The sequence below is a fragment of the Microtus pennsylvanicus genome, chromosome 6 (assembly GCF_037038515.1).
Source record: "Microtus pennsylvanicus isolate mMicPen1 chromosome 6, mMicPen1.hap1, whole genome shotgun sequence".
Taxonomy (NCBI): Eukaryota; Metazoa; Chordata; class Mammalia; order Rodentia; family Cricetidae; genus Microtus; species Microtus pennsylvanicus.
In genome coordinates this window covers 9,551,929-9,567,921 of record NC_134584.1, presented here as the reverse complement: position 1 = coordinate 9,567,921, position 15,993 = coordinate 9,551,929, and the positions used below count along the sequence as shown (strand labels likewise).

Sequence of the window (15,993 nt, the reverse complement as noted above, 5' to 3'; positions counted from 1 at the left end):
CTGAGAGAATTCATCTTTAGGGTGGAGGATAATGCGCCGTGACATCTGTCTGGTAAGATTTCCTGCCACATTAGGCTTGATCTAGTATGTTCAATTCCAGTATTTTTCCTGGCCCTGACACTGCTCTTCAGAGAGTGTTCTGAATGAAAATCGAGGGTATCTGCTTTGAACTTCTCTCACTACCCCCAACTCAGAATGGAGAAGCAATTATACACTGAATACAAAAGGCTTCAGAATTGTTCCTGGGAATACAAAATGAACTAGATGTTGATCTAGGCCACTCTCTTCCTAGGGCAGGATGATGATGATGAATAGGCAGGCTGCCATGGTCATATAGGAGGGACCATTCCATTTCTACCAGGGTTTGGGCCACAGATGTTGAATATCTTGCCCAGAATCCCCAGTGGAATAATAACCTCAAGACCCATCGGGAATATATGAGTGATGTGGGGATCTTCTTAGCAGAGGAATCAGGAATCAAACACCAGAATCCAAACTATGAATAAGGTCTTTAATATTCAACAGAGGAAGAAGGAAGATCTGACCAAGTTCTTGAAAAGGTTAAAAGATCAAATGACAAAATTGAACATGGAAAACTCCCTAAGTGAAGAACTGTAAAAATATTTCATGACTTGTTGCTCTTTAGACACCTCTGAAAAGCAGCAAAAATTGAAAACTAGATAGACAAAGCAATGGAGGAATTACTTGAGAAATTCAGAAAGTGGTTGTAAGAAGAGATGGAGAAACTCCAATGGCAGTGGTCACAGAAATAGAAAAGGCCACAACTTAGAAATTCACAAGGAAGCACAAAAGACTCTAAATAAATAAAGCAATATCTGCTATAAAAAGCATTGTTGGAAGTAACGCAGTGTCCAACCTCGATGTAGATTACACAGACACAGTAAAAACTGAAAGCCATATCATTAAACAGACTGGAATAAAATATACCATCTAGGCCTGGACAGTGGAGGCGCACACCTTTAATCCCAGCACTCAGGAGGCAGAGGCAGGTGGATCTGAGTGTGAGGCCAGCCTGGTCTACAGAGGACAGCCAGAACTACATAAACCGTGGCTCATAAAAAAACTAAACATACACACACAGGGGGAGGGGGTATGTGTTGTGTGATCAAGAAACAAACCAAATGGTTACAGCCCCAGTTTTGACAAAAGTAGCAAAAATATATACTGAAGAAAATACTACTTTTAAAAATTTATTTATTCTTCCTGCATGTATGCCTGCACACTAGAAGAGGGCATCAGATCTCACTACAGATGGTTGTGAGCCACCCTGTGGATTGTTGGAAGTTGAACTCAGGACCTCTGGAAGAGCTGCCAGTGCTATTAATCACTGAGCCATCTTCCCAGCCCCCATATACCTTTTTAAATAAATGATGTGGAAAACCTGGATTCCATATAAAGGAGAATACAAGTAGATCCACATCTCTTACCCTGCTGCGAAAAATCAAAGGTCAAAGATTTTAAATTTCTAAGTTACCAGATAGGTAACCAAATTCCAGCAACATAAGACATTATCACTGGAACCGACAAATGTGATCACATGAAACTAAGAAGCTTCTGCCAAGCAACGGAAACAACAGTAGAAACACCGGAGAGAGTAAGAGGTGAAAGAGTGGGATCAATTGTTGGCCAACTGTATCAGACAGAAGTTTAATATCGAGGGTGTTATGAAGTACTACAAAAGAATTCATAAGAAAAAGCAAATCACTAATCTTAAAAGGTGGGCAAACATTCTGAAAAGACCATTCTTCAAATGTGCGATGCAAACAGATAATATGTGAAAAGGTGTTCATGGTCTGAGTATTTGGAAATTCGAACTAAAGGTGCTTGCATAAAAGCAAGTCTGGTCTTACACATTGGAAATCCCAGCATCTGGGTACTTGAAACAGGACCATCAGAGGTCTGAAGTCATCCTTAGGTACACAGCAAGTTTGAAACAAGTTTGGTATATGTGGTACTTCACTCAGAAGGAAAGTAATGGAAACTGAAAACACCGAAGTATATGCTTTAAGCCAAACTCTGCAGTAAAGAACGCTACAAAGGCAGTGCTCCTTCACACAAAGAAAAACACCGTCAGTGGAGGCTTCTAGACTGCAAAAATGAGGACCAGGGAAGAGAGAAAAGAATATGTGATTTGGGGCTTCTAGAGAGGCTTCACTCATGAGTTTTTCCCTACTGATTACCTGATAGAAATAGCTGAAATCTATGCAGTATGTAGTAGGAGTATGTGCATTCGAATTGTTCTAGAATTCGATGATGAATGTTTGTCCGAAATGAATCCCTCAATGGTTAATTCAGATGATAGTGTTGTCAAACGACATATCAAAACTACTCAAATAATTTGGTTCAAAATTGGACATATATAGGAATTATTTCTCCAAATGAGACATACTAATATATAATTTATATGGGAAGCACTCAATATCACTACGGGATACTGACAGCTCATAACTTGCGATCCATAACACGGTAGCCTGAAGGACCCCAGCTATTCTTACCATCAAAATCATAAATGATTGAGGCGCTCTACCTGCAAATTCCATTTATTACACAATTGACAAATATATCAAAACCATATTCTACAGCATACACAACTATGGCTACTTTGGGTCAATTAGGAACGAGCACTGAAAATGAAGGATGCCGCGAGTACCTGAAAAATACCCTTACAATAGAGAAAATGAGAGTACACATCAGAAATGAAAATTTCCGGTAAGATGAAGTTGAGTGGGGAGAAGAGAAAATAAGCAAAGAGTCGTAGTGGTGGCTATAAAGGACAATGGCTGTGTTGAGCATGTAGCTGGGAGTTAAAATGAACAAGCAAAGAAGAAGACACTAGGAAATGGGACGTGCTCTCCAGAAGCTCAGTGCGCGCTCTGAAGAGACAGCACAGTTGCTTTCATACCATCAGTTTTCTTTTTCAAAAAACCAAGAATCCCATTCTGAGTTTCTCTGCTTGCTAGGGAAGATTATTTTGTTTCTGTTGTTTCTAACAAAAGCATATATGAAGCTCTCCCAGTGTCTGCCTCAACATAGTATCTCAGTCAACACCAACCACTAAGCTGTATCTTACCAAAATGGAGAGGAATATGTTTAAAAAAATAAGATGTAATAATAAATGAATGCATATCTTAGTATATTCACTTAGTATAATAATTTAAAGGCAATTTCTGAAAATGATTAATAAAATTAGACATTACTAAAAGCACGTAATTGGTAAACTAAACCTTCCTTCTTTTATAAACAATATATTATGTGATGCAAGACTAACAATATTAGAATCAGCATAAAAAGACTGAAAAGCAGCCAGGCAGTGGTGGCGCATGACTTTAATCCAAGCACTTGGGAGGCAGAGGCAGGCGGATCTCTGTAAACAGCCTGGTCTACAAGAGCTAGTTCCAGGACAGGCTCCAAAGCCACAGAGAAACGCTGTCTAAAAAAAAACAAGCAAACAAACAAAAGACTAAAAAGCAAATTATTTAGAGAAATGAGCTCTCTGAAGATCAGGGGTGTGCATGTGGCTCAGGATGTGTGGTTGACTGGTCGATAATGAGAAGTCAACTATTTGAAATTAGCTTCTCTGGCGGTTTGAAAGAAAATGGCTCCCAAGGGGCATGGCACTTGTAGCCTTGTTGGAAGAAGGATGTCACTGTGGAGGTGTGCTTTCAAGTCACATATATGCTCAAGCCAAACCCAGTGAGACCATCCATTTCCGGTTACCTGCAAGATGTAGACATTTCAGCTACCTCTCCAGCACCATGTCTGCCTGAACACTGCCATGTCCTACCAGGACAATGGACTGAGCCTCTGAACTGTAAGTGAGCCACCACAACTGAATGATGTTCTTTGTCACAGGTGCTGTGGTAATGGTGTCTCTTCATGACAATAGAAATCCTAAGACATCTTCTACTTGAGCAGTCCCCTCAAATTCTCTCAGTCCCAGCGTACATATTATAATTACATATTTCAGCTGATGTGAATGACTCCTAGCAGTGAGTATACCGTTATGCTGAAGAGGTTCTATAGTAAAACTCTTTGATAAAATTTGATATAAAATACAAGAGTCAAAAGGGCATAACTTTATTATAAAATGCATGATATAAAACTAATTGATAAGTGGATGATAATATGCTACAAATTAGCTGAAGCACATTAACATTGGAACAGACTAACTATTCCACTAATCGCCAGTAGTTATAATTAAAATGTTACCTAGATTCCTTAGGCCCTAGTTTTTTTTCTGCTACTTTGATAAACCCCATGACCAGAAAACAACTTGGAGAAGAAAGGGTTTATTTCATTTTACACATTACGGTCTGTCATTAAAGAAATGTGACGCAGGGACCTAAGCAAAGATCAAGAAGGAATGCTACTTACTTGGCTTACTCGCAGTCTCATTTGGATACGGTTCGTACACAGCCCAGGCTCATAGCCGAGGGCTGCTATAGTCCTCTGTGGACTGGGACCTCCTATATCATTGTGCTAAAGAAAATGTAACAGTCATGGTCATAAGCTTATCTGCTAGAGATGATTCTTAATTGACGTTCCCTCTTCCTGGATGTGTCAAGAGGACAACCAAGGTGAGCCATCACACCTCACTAAGGTAGATACTTTAATGTCTATAACAGAATGTAATTCTATACACAACATTGACAATGCATTTAAGAACTGTTCAGTTTTATTTATAAAAGTCACTAAACTTCATATTCCAATAGTGTGTTATATGATTTCTGAAAAAAAAAAGAAACAGACACTTAAGTATCAGGACTCAGTCATATTCTTCTGATAAAATTACCTAACAGTTGTGATCCTATAGTTTTCAAATTGAGTTTATGTTATAACTTGTATTTATAACATATTGATATCCTCATAAACTTAAATTATCTATATCCCAAAGTCTATAATGAGTTTTTCTATCCCATCCCCTATGAATTATAAGCAAGATTCCATGCTGTGTTAAATTCTATGCATACAATTCATGAAGTTTGTCTACGCTCATTTCCTTAAACCTCTTAAGGTCTACATAATGAGGAAAGTCCTGCAACACTGCTTACATAGTGCGTTTTACTCTTTGCTTCTCCCAGTGTTATATAGCTGACTGTTCCTTCCCAAGTCACTACGTGTATATGAAGTTTGATTAGAATTCACTTGTGGTTAAAGAGGACTTCCCACATTATTGGCATTTGTAGGGATTCTCTGAAATCTAAATTTTGATGTTGCATAAATACAGAATGCTCAAGAGAGTCATCTTCTTCACCATTATAAGGTCTCTCCAGTATGAAATGTTGGATGTTGAATAAGGGTTATTAAATGTCTTCCCTTACCCCTTTTATTGTAGAGTTTCTCTCTCATATGAATTCTCTAGTGTTGAAGTATCACTAAACAACTGTTGAAGGCTTTGAGACAGTGTTTACACTAATCTGGATTTTCTCTGATATGAGTTCTGTAGTGTCGAGTAAAGCCTGAACAATTTTTAAAGGCTTTGCCACACTGTTCACATTTGTAGGGCTTCTCTCCAGTGTGGAGTCTCCAGTGATGTTTAAGGTTTGAAGAAGAGTTAAAGGCCTTGCCACACTGTTCACATTTGTAGGGTTTCTCTCCAGTGTGAATTCTTTCATGCTGAGCAAGGCTTGAAGTATAATTGAAGGCTTTGCCACAGTCTTTGCATTTGAAGGGCTTTTCTCCAGTATGGATTCTTTGGTGTTGAATTAGATTATAACAATTATTAAAGGCTTTGTCACATTCTTTGCACTTATAAGGTTTTTCTCCACTATGTATTCGCTGGTGTTTCATAAAAGTTGAACAAATGCTAAAGGCTTTTCCACACTCATCACATTTATATGGTTTCTCTCCAGTATGAATTCTTTGATGGTAAATAAGGTTGACAGAGCAGTAAAAGGCTTTGCCACATTCCTTGCATTTGTAGGGTTTCATACCACTGTGGATTCGCCGATGCTTGTACAGGTAAGAAGAACAGCTAAACGCCTGGTCACAATCATCACATTTGTAGAGTTTCTCTCCTCTATGTATCTGTTGGTGTTGGTGAAGGCTGGACGAACAGTTAAAAGCTTTGCCACATTCTTTACATTTGTAGGGTTTCTCTCCAGTATGGGTTCTCTGGTGTTTAGAGAGGATGCAGCGAACATTGAAAGCCATGCCACATTCTTCACACTTGTAAGGTTTCTCTCCGGTGTGAATTCTCTGGTGTTTAGAAAGTGTTGAGTGAACATTAAAAGTCTTTCCACACTCTTCACATCTGTACGGCTTCTCTCCAGTGTGAATTATCTGATGTTTCGAAAGCGTTGTGCGAACGCTAAAGGCCTTGCCACATTCCTCACATTTGTAGGGTTTCTCTCCAGTGTGGACTCTTCGGTGAACAACAAGGCCTGAACAATTAGTGAAAGGCTTGCCACATTCTTCACATCTGTAGCGCTTCTCTCCAGTGTGGATTCTCTGATGCTTACCCAGATATGACGAACAGCTAAAGGCTTTGCCACACACCTCACATTTGTATGGTTTCTCTCCAGTGTGAATTCTTTGGTGCTGTTTAAGGCTGGAAGAATAGTTGAAAGATTTCCCACATTCTTCACATGCATAGGGTCTCTCTCCAGTGTGAATTCTCTGGTGCTGAATGAGGACTGAGTTTCTATCAAAGGCCTTCCCACATTCTTTACATTTATGGGGCTTTGATCCTGTAGGGAAGGGTTGAAGGGTCAGTACAAGCATAAGTATGCCATCATATTTTATAATTGTGCTGCTCAATTTTTAATATGAATACTTTAAAATTGTGACTATATTTTGACACATAGAGACATCATAATGGGAAAGTACAGACATTTGCACACCTATGTCCCTAGTAGCATCATTTAGAAAATACAGTTGTAACAACCTAATCTACCACTGAACTGAGAATGTGAAGACAATGTGGAACAAACAAATAATGGAGAACTACTTACCTTAAATAGGCAAACTTGACATAACACCTAAATAAAAAATTCTGAAAGAGCATTGTACTAAAGGAAATAAACCCATTATATAAATACTCTATTTTTGGTCTTACATAAAAACTCACAGTTAAAACACATGTCAAACAGGAAGCCAATGGTGATTGTGATAGATTGGTTGGAGGAAGAAATACAAAAATTTTTTTGAGCATACAGTTTCATGTTTCAAAGCTATAAAATCTTGTAAAGATTTGCTACATAACACTTTTAAACAGTATACAATATATATTTCAGAGAGTGTTATGTTTTACCAACAATAGTATAAATACTTTAAAAAAACCAAATTACAAAAAACTTTCTCATTTACTTACAAGTGGCATAAGTCTAGCTAAGGGGAACGTGTCTATCAATAAATACAAAAGTTGCGCAATTTCTGGGAACACCCACTTAGAGGGCTACAACTATTGAGTATCCAACGAAGAGAGAAAATACACATGGCTTGAAATCAGAAATGATATTTTTATAGGCAATGATAACAGTTTCATTCTCAATAGACCTAAAGCATAGATATCTTACTTTCTTACATTGTCCTAAAGAATACAGTCAGTAACAGGTAGTATCATCTAGAAAAACATCATGGGTACAGCTAAGCATATTATCATAAAATGTAAAGGAGCCGAGAGTAAAAAAAAAATCAAACACAGAAAATAAAGTTGCATGAGGTTGGGACTCATAAAAATTGGAAAGAGTATCAAAGATCTACTAACGGAGTTTATCTAGATATATAGTTTTCAGCTATGACTATATACTTGTAAAAGCATGGTATTTTAAATTTAAAACATTGAGTGTGTGGCAAAAAAAAGTATAAAAATACACCCAACCTTCATAGGAATACATTATCAGACCAGTAAGATGGCTCAGAAGTTAAAGAGCATTAACCCCAAATCTGTCTGAACACCTCTTCTCCATCCTCACAACCCATACGGCAGAAGGAGAAAATAGCTCCAGTGTCCCTTGTCCTCAAAACTGGCAGTGTCATGTGTACACACATGCACACACACAAGAGCTCTGATGAAACCAGTTCGGCTTATGATCATGTAAATGAAACCAGAGATGCTTCTCTGTGTGTCACTGTCCTACTAAGGCTTGTAGAAGTGTGTAGATGTTTTCTAGTTCATAGGAAGCAAAGAAAAGCCTGTAATAATCTAGACCTTCCAGGAAAAAAATGAAAGGACTGGGACTGGGAAGATGGTTCAACAGTTCACATGCCTGCCACACAAGTATAAAGACTGGGGTTCGGATACCAGAATGTTTGTAAATGTGGGGTTGCCATGGTGTCTGGCTTGTGGTTCCAGGGCTGGACGATGAAGACAGGGAAATCCCTAGAGCAAACTGGCTGAGGGGACGAGCTCTGAGTTTGGCTAAGAAACCCTGACTTCATGAATAAGGTAGGAGAGCGATCAAGAAAGATTCTCAACATCAGCATTGCTCCTCCAGAAGCATGTGTGCATGTGAATCTGTATGCACACAGGCACCCAGACACGTGCAGATGTGAATACAGACAGACACTACACAGAGATACAACAAAAGAGGAATGATGATAAAGGACTTTGGCAATCACTACTAAAACATCCAAAGCTTCCTGGAGAGGATTATCACGGTAAACATCATACAGGAAAAGCCTTTGACAGTAAGAGGTTTCCAGCAAAACACAACTTCTCAATATACACTTTACACAGACTTGTCATTTGTTGGCTCTACTGTGCCCGTTCCTACACACCTGCATGGCTGGCAGCTGCTGATTGTCTCTTCACACTCCAAGGCTCTGTACCTTGCTCCAGAAATGTGACCAGATACGGCTTAGAGAAAGCAAGACCTGTTTGGAAAAGAGAACAAGATGCTTGTCTGTTTCTTCTAGAAATTATCACATGAACCCCAGTTCTGTGCTTATAAGGAAAGAGATGGTGCACAATTATGGAAAATCCTGTGTTTAAATATTCCATGAAATACAGGATGCTTAGGAGTAGTTTACAACCTACAGATCCTGAACCTCATTACAGGAAAAGTATTAAAGTATTAAAGATGAAGGGTGGGATACTTTCTTTAACACATGGGCTCCATGTCTCATGCCACTGAGCTTCTAACATTGCTACCACAGGGTGCACACTAGGAAAACAAACCTGATAAAAGCACAAAAAGAGAATGTTTCTTAGCTATATTAATATTTCCCCTAATTTTTCCTTTAAAAATGGGCATACGAAACTAATCGACCAGCTTCAAGGGTGGCGGCACACACCTTTAATCCCAGCACTTGGGAGGCAGAGACCAGCCTGATTTACAAGGCAATCTCCAGGAGAGTCAGTGCTACATAGAGAAACCCTGTCTTAGCAAGAAAGAAAGAAAGAAAGAAAGAAAGAGAGAGAGAGAGAGAGAGAGAGAGAGAGAGAGAGAGAGAGAGAGAAAGAAAGAAAGAAAGAAAGAAAGAAAGAAAGAAAGAAAGAGAAAGAGAAGGAAGGAAGGAAGGAAGGAAGGAAGGAAGGAAGGAAGGAAGGAAGGAAGGAAGGAAGGAAGGAAAAAACAAAGCTAATCAATCAAAAGCACAAACTCCCATAAGATATTCTACAAATGGAGGAAGTCACATGTTGACAGTGAATAAATAATTCCCTGTTGACGTGATCCTCACCCAGGAACACCAGGTTGCTGTAATTCTCCAACATCACATCCCTGTACAGACTCCACTGATCAGGGTCCAGACATTCACACTCCTCTGCAGAGAAATCAATGGCCACATCTGTGAATGACAGAAGTTCCTGAAATAAAAATAATTATCATAAATTAATCAAATAGGACAATTTAACAGCATAGACAACATTTGAATATTCTAAATACACTAAATGTAATACTAATATTTTCTTTTGTTTCTCCCTCTCTGTCTGGTATTCGTGTATCTGCGATGCTCCTAAAGCAGATTTTGAACTCATGACTCAATTGCATTGGTCTTCAAAGGTCTAGTGTTAGCAATACATGACACTACCTTTTTTACCTCTTACTTTTAAATTTTCTATATTTTAGCTCCCCTGTCATCTTAATGTATAATGTTCAAAATGATCCATGAGGGCAGTAATAGTCTTACTGTTTAGATTAACTTGTAAAAATGAGAGATGTACATATTAATGAAGGGTTATATAATGTTAGCTGTATACTTTGTTAGATAATACTAGCAGCTAGATATATACCTTGGATGGTCCTTAAATAATTTTGAAGATTCTGTGCAATAATAGCCTAAGCATCCTGCTCTGACCTAAATGCATTGTGCACCCACTGATCAGTACTTCCCGTGCATCTCTTCCTCATATCACTGGACCATTGGAAACACCCATATCCCTCCAGTGTCAGTGTGATCAAGTTCTCTGGAGTCTGTCTATGGCTGAGATCCTGTGTTACTTTCCAGGTCGGAAATAATAAACATATCTATATTGTCATAGACAAGATTCTGCTCTTTCAGACTGAGGGGCCACTGATAGTGGCACTGGGATTTATCTCTACTACATGTACTGGCTTTTCGGGATCCTATTCTCTTTGGATGTATACCTTGCTCAGCCTAAATGTAGTAGGGAGGGCCTGGGACCTTCCACAAAGCAAAGTGTTTTACCCTCTCTTAGGATTAGAGGGGGTGGGATGGGAGGGTGTGTGAAGGGAATGGGAGAAGAGGAGGGAGTAGGAATTTGGATTGGTAATAAATAAATTAAATAAATAAACAGATTTTGCTCTTTGTAGCACTGGACGTATGTGTATGTACTTATGAACATATGTAGAGTCTCCACCTTCCCCTCTTTGCAGGATCCTCTGAACCTTGTCAAAAGACTTTCTGATGGAGACCATAAAGTGCAAAGTCACAAGGATTCCCTCAGCTATCTGCAGCCTAGTCTTAGAATTCACTCTCATGTGAATTGTACAAAGTTGTTAGAAAGGATCATGGATAACAACAGCATTGATACTCAGTTGGTACCCAAGTAAACTGGCACGGACAGTAGGAAAAGCACTGTGCATGTTCTTCAGAACCCTATAAATATAACTAGTGTGAGAGGCCCTTCTGTCTATGTGTTGCTTTTATTGGTTAATGAATAAAGAAACTGCTTTGGGCCTATAGAACTTAGCTAGGTGGGGGAAACTAAACCTGAATGCTGGGAGAAAGAAGGCAGAGTCAGTGACAAGTCATGTAGCCCCACAGGAGATGGATGCCAGATCTTTACATGGTAAGCCACAGCCTTGTGACGATACATAGATTAATAGAAATTGGTTAAATTAAGATGTAAGAGTTAGCTAATAAGAACCTAGATCTAATGAACCAAGCAGTGATTTAATTAATACTGTTTCTGTGTGGTGTAGGAAGTTCTTCTGTTCACGTGTTGCTTTCATTGGTTAATGAATAAAGAAACTGCTTTGGGCCTGATAGGGCAGAACTTAGGTAGGCGGTGAAGACAGAACTGAATGCTGGGAAGAAGGGCAGAGTGAGAGACGCCATGGATCTTCTGCCTGAGATGGACGCCAGTTAGAATCTTGCCAGTAAGTCACAGTCACGCGGTGATACACAGATTAATGGAAATGGGTTAAATTAAGGTGTAAGAATTAGCCAATAAAAAACTAGAGCTAATGGGCCAAGCAATGTTTTACAGTGAATACAGTTTCTGTGTGATTATTTCGGGTGTAAGGGCCCACTCCCTCTCTCTACAACATCTGTGTGGTACTTTTGCGCCTGAGCAGCTGGGATCTAACTAGCAGTCTCCCTACTGCATATAACTACATGAATGAACCAGCTACTTCATTCCCAGTAGAGAGCTCCAAAGAAACTGACCCAAGCCTGTATTCCATGGTAAGTGACATGATCACAGTGGACAGTCTTGGTCTTGATGTCTGCACGCACCTGGTTTTCATGACCCTGTCACCGATGCAGTCTCCAGTACAAATGACAATGGCCTTTCTAGAACTCTCACAGTGCGATGTCCCACCTGCTCTCCATTGCTTCTTCATACTTTCAAAATCAGTACCACGTGACAGACTCATACATACAAAGGGCAGCTGCCAGCTTGAAATTCAGTTTTGACCTGCTCCAGACTGTAGCTCACTGTGCTGAGGCCAGAAGCTAGTACCTCAGTGGCTCTGGTCTATTTTTAATCACAGCTGATTTCTCAGTCCCTGGTATAAAACATCAGTTCTATAATGCTAGGCTCTTGTTAATCACAGCTCATTTTTTAGCCCTAGATGGAGAGAAACCAGCACGAGGCAGAGGAAACAAACTGGGGATTATGGGAATCTTTTGAAACCTTAAGCTTGCCCCCAATGACACACCTCCAAGCCACACTTCTTAATCCTTCCCAAAGCGTTCACCAATAGAGACCAAGTATTAAAGTATATGACTCATGGGCTCATTTTCATCCAAACTACCTCAGAAGGTTTTTCTGGTTTGTTGACAGAGTTAAAACAGGGCTCAGAATACACTGTGGTATATTAATTATTCAGGTTTTAAACCTTTACAACAACCGTGAATAGTTAACAGAGAGACAGAGCTGAAAGTGTAAGAGGAAAGAAAACAGTCCCTGCACTAAGCTGAACATGGTCTCTCGGCATTGTATTCTCAGGATGTGCCAAAGCAAACCTGTGAGGGATTCACCCACGTGCACTGCCCACGGCATGGAAGGTGACAGACTGAGACTCATACAAAAAACAGAGAAGGACAGGGCTGGGATGCAGCTGCTCAGATGTAGAAAAGTCACGGTGCTGTACTTGCTTACACCCTGCTTCCGTGTAGACCACAAAGGCAGGAACTGGAGGACAGCCTCCAAATGTCTGCCTTTTCCTCGGGATGTAAAGACTGGATCAGACATTCAATTTCGGTATTGTTTGAGACCTGACCAAAACAGTCAATTCTGACTTGCCTTTCTCAAAGAGCCACTGGGAGGAACATTAGAACTTGAATGTTAAGTTCAATGCCAATGAAAACACAGTCCAAAGGCCATTACACATGTTCCCAGGATAGCTTTGAGAAGTTCCAGATATTCTAGCCCAACAAGGGTCACTGTTATTAATAAAGTCCACATATCAAGGATAATTACAAGGCATGGACATAGTGGTGCACCTTTAACCTCAGCACCCAGGAGGCAGAGGTAGGCAGATCTCTGGAAGCTCAAGGAGACCGTTGTCTATATACAGTTCAAGGCCAGCTATAGTTACATAGTAGGACTTTACCCATAAGATGTAAGGCATAACCCAAACAAGAAAAATGTATTAGAAAGGATCATCCCCCAAATTTAGCAAAGAATCTACCTCTGGTATCTGAAGAAGAATCCAGATGGACACGTCAAGAAAACGGCTGCAAAATAGACAAGGAAATCAACAAACCAACAGTGGAATGCAGTAGGAAAAGAAAAGCAATGGTGCTTAGGACGGCACAGTGACCGGCAAACACATACAGGAGACCAAGCCCAGGCTAGCGCATGTGGAAGGGAGCCAGGTTTTTGCTGGGGACTGAAAGTATTTCCCCCGCCCCAGTAAAGGAACAATGGCTCCTATTTAAAAAAAAAAGTTTTGTTTTCTTTTCTTTTGTTTTTTTAAGACTCATGTAACATATCTGGCCTTGAATTTGCTACTGAAGCAGAGAGTGACCCTGAACAAGTGATTTTTTGCTCCCACCTCCCAAATGCAGAGATAACAAGGTATGATACAAAATACACTTGCTTTTTCTTTTCAATCCCAGGTCTATTTAATATATGATAAATGTATGTGCGTGCATAGATATATGCTGTGGAATAATCCTCTTGTACACTGTGAATATTTGTCACTTATATTGATTTAATAAAAGGCTGATTGGCCAGTAGCCAGGCAGGAAGCATAGGTGGGGCAACCAAACTAAGGATGATGGGAAGGAGAAGGGCAGAGTCAGGAAGACACTGGCCAGACGCCGGGCACACACAGAGAGCGATATGATCACGCAGTACTGAGAAAAGCTTCCAAAGTGGCAGAGCATAAGCAAGGAAGATGGGTTAACGTCAAATGTAAGAGCTAGTTAATAATAAGCCTTAGTTATTGTTCAAGCATTTATAAGTAATATTAAGCCTGTGTGTGGCAATTTGGGAAGCAGCAGCCTGGCAACTGGGACTGAGTGGCTCCGAGACAAGAAACATCTGCCTACATGTTTTTATTAAATATATATGTGTGTGAGCCATAATATAAATGAGCACATGGCTGTATCACCTCTGCACTGCAAGAAACAAGATCTGAGGTACAAGAACATGAACTTTTCACACCTTAAACAGTGTAAAAAGGCGTATCAGTAGCTTTCTGTAGATTAGTGATGTTAATAAGGAGTGTCTCCGTCAATTACAGCTAGATAATACATAGAAAATATTAGTGTTTATGATGTTGTTTAAAGCCTGTGCTTTCTAGGAATAGACTTTAATGTTGTAAGACAGTCTCCAATACAGGAATACTCAGTTTGACTGAAGCATGGCAAAAGAGTTTTGCTTTTTGTTTGTTTTGTTTTGTTGAGACAGGGTTTCTCTGTGGAACCTTGGCTGTCCTGGGACTCAGAGATCCTCCTGCTTCTGCTTCCTGAGTGCTGGGATTAAAGGTGGCAAAATATACCACAGCACAATAGGGTGAAGCGGGTGTGGTGGCACACACCGTTAAGCCCAGCAGTCTGGAGGCGAGGCAGGGAAATCCCAAGGCCACCCTGGCCTGTAGCTAGTTCCAGGACAGCCAGAGCTGTGACACAGAGAAGTCCTGCCTCGAAAAACAAACAAAAACCATTTTGAGCAGCCGACTGTATACAAATCACCACAGATCAACTTCATCTTTTAATCTTTCTGACACTGTATAAATACTTAGGCATCTCCCCGCCCCCTCAAGACAACTCAGACTCATTGGTTTCAGAGTTCCTAGACAGCCTAAGGATGGTAGAAAAGCTTGCGATTAGAGCGCACTGTGGACAGCCTGTAAGGTGTAGGAGACTATTTCTCCAGCCCAGAGACATTCAAGGCCACTCCATTAACAATCCACACACCAACTAACCTCTCCTCTCGGGAAAGGAGTCCGAATTGCTGACATCACTGTCTCTGGTGGGATTGGATGTGGTCTTGTTTTCTAGTATTTTTTACCCTGCAATGTAGGATCAGTTGGAACGTGCCACGCTTAGAGTGTGCCCTTTGTGGAATTTTTCCCGCCTCACGTGAGCGTGTGGGAGGATCCGGTCAAGGCGGGTATACAGAACAGATTCCTATCCAAAGTGAGCCATCCTGAAAACTAACCATTTGTTCTAAAGAAAACGAGACGAACATCCCAAATACCAAACTCTCCCACAGAACTCTGTCCTGGAATCGAAGAGCTTTATGAACTTCTGTCAACTTAAACCAAGATTCCCAGGCCGGCTACAGAGTACAGGAGGAACCAGAAAACCCTACTTGCTGTAGATGTAGATGTCCTGAGAAATCTGACAGCAGCAATGTAAGAGGTAATAAGGACATGCTTCCCTAGCCAAGCTGGAATGTGAGCTCCCACCATGGCCTCGGGCACAAGCAGTCGGCCAAGCCACCCTGCCCTAGCAGTCCTGGACATTCCTTCCACGTTCTCCCTTCTTGCACTAGCGGGCCAGCTCTCCGGTCCCTGAAGCACAGGGTCGACTCCTGCAGCCGCCGGGTCCCCAGCAGAGCATTCGCTCCCGCACCATCAGCACGCCCACTCCCCAGCGCTCCCCAGCCCTCGGCCAAGCCCTGGGTCAGCACGTCTCGCACCAGGCAGCTTCTCCCCGCCTCCCACCCACCCCTCCTCCGCTCCCTCCAGGCCGGACCTGCCCACCCTGCACAGGCCTCCGGGCCCGCAAGGCTACTCTGCACCCTTGACCAACCTCCATGGCGAACGCGGAGCACAAGCCACACTCTCCCAACTTTGAGAAAGGCGCAGAGTTTGGAGAAACACAAAAATGTAGAATGAACCCGGAAGCACAGACAGCAGAGTCCAGTCCAGTTGACGTCGCGGT

General features: G+C 41.0%; 1 protein-coding gene across 2 annotated transcripts in view; it reads right to left on the bottom strand.

The window, feature by feature from the left end:
* Window positions 1–15,993, bottom strand: part of LOC142851762 (uncharacterized) — a 48,791-nt gene that overhangs the window by 15,542 nt on the left and 17,256 nt on the right. The window contains exons 1-4 of one of the 2 annotated variants that reach the window (XM_075975772.1): window positions 15,862–15,984; window positions 9,646–9,772; window positions 8,743–8,838; window positions 5,500–6,710 (exon numbers count right to left, since the gene is read on the bottom strand). In XM_075975772.1, coding sequence (XP_075831887.1) covers window positions 5,500–6,710; window positions 8,743–8,838; window positions 9,646–9,772; window positions 15,862–15,867 — 1,440 coding nt within the window. In that variant the 5' untranslated portion in view covers window positions 15,868–15,984. Of the gene's footprint in view, window positions 1–5,499; window positions 6,711–8,742; window positions 8,839–9,645; window positions 9,773–15,861; window positions 15,985–15,993 lie in introns of those variants that run through there. The other variant, XM_075975771.1, reaches the window with a different exon arrangement.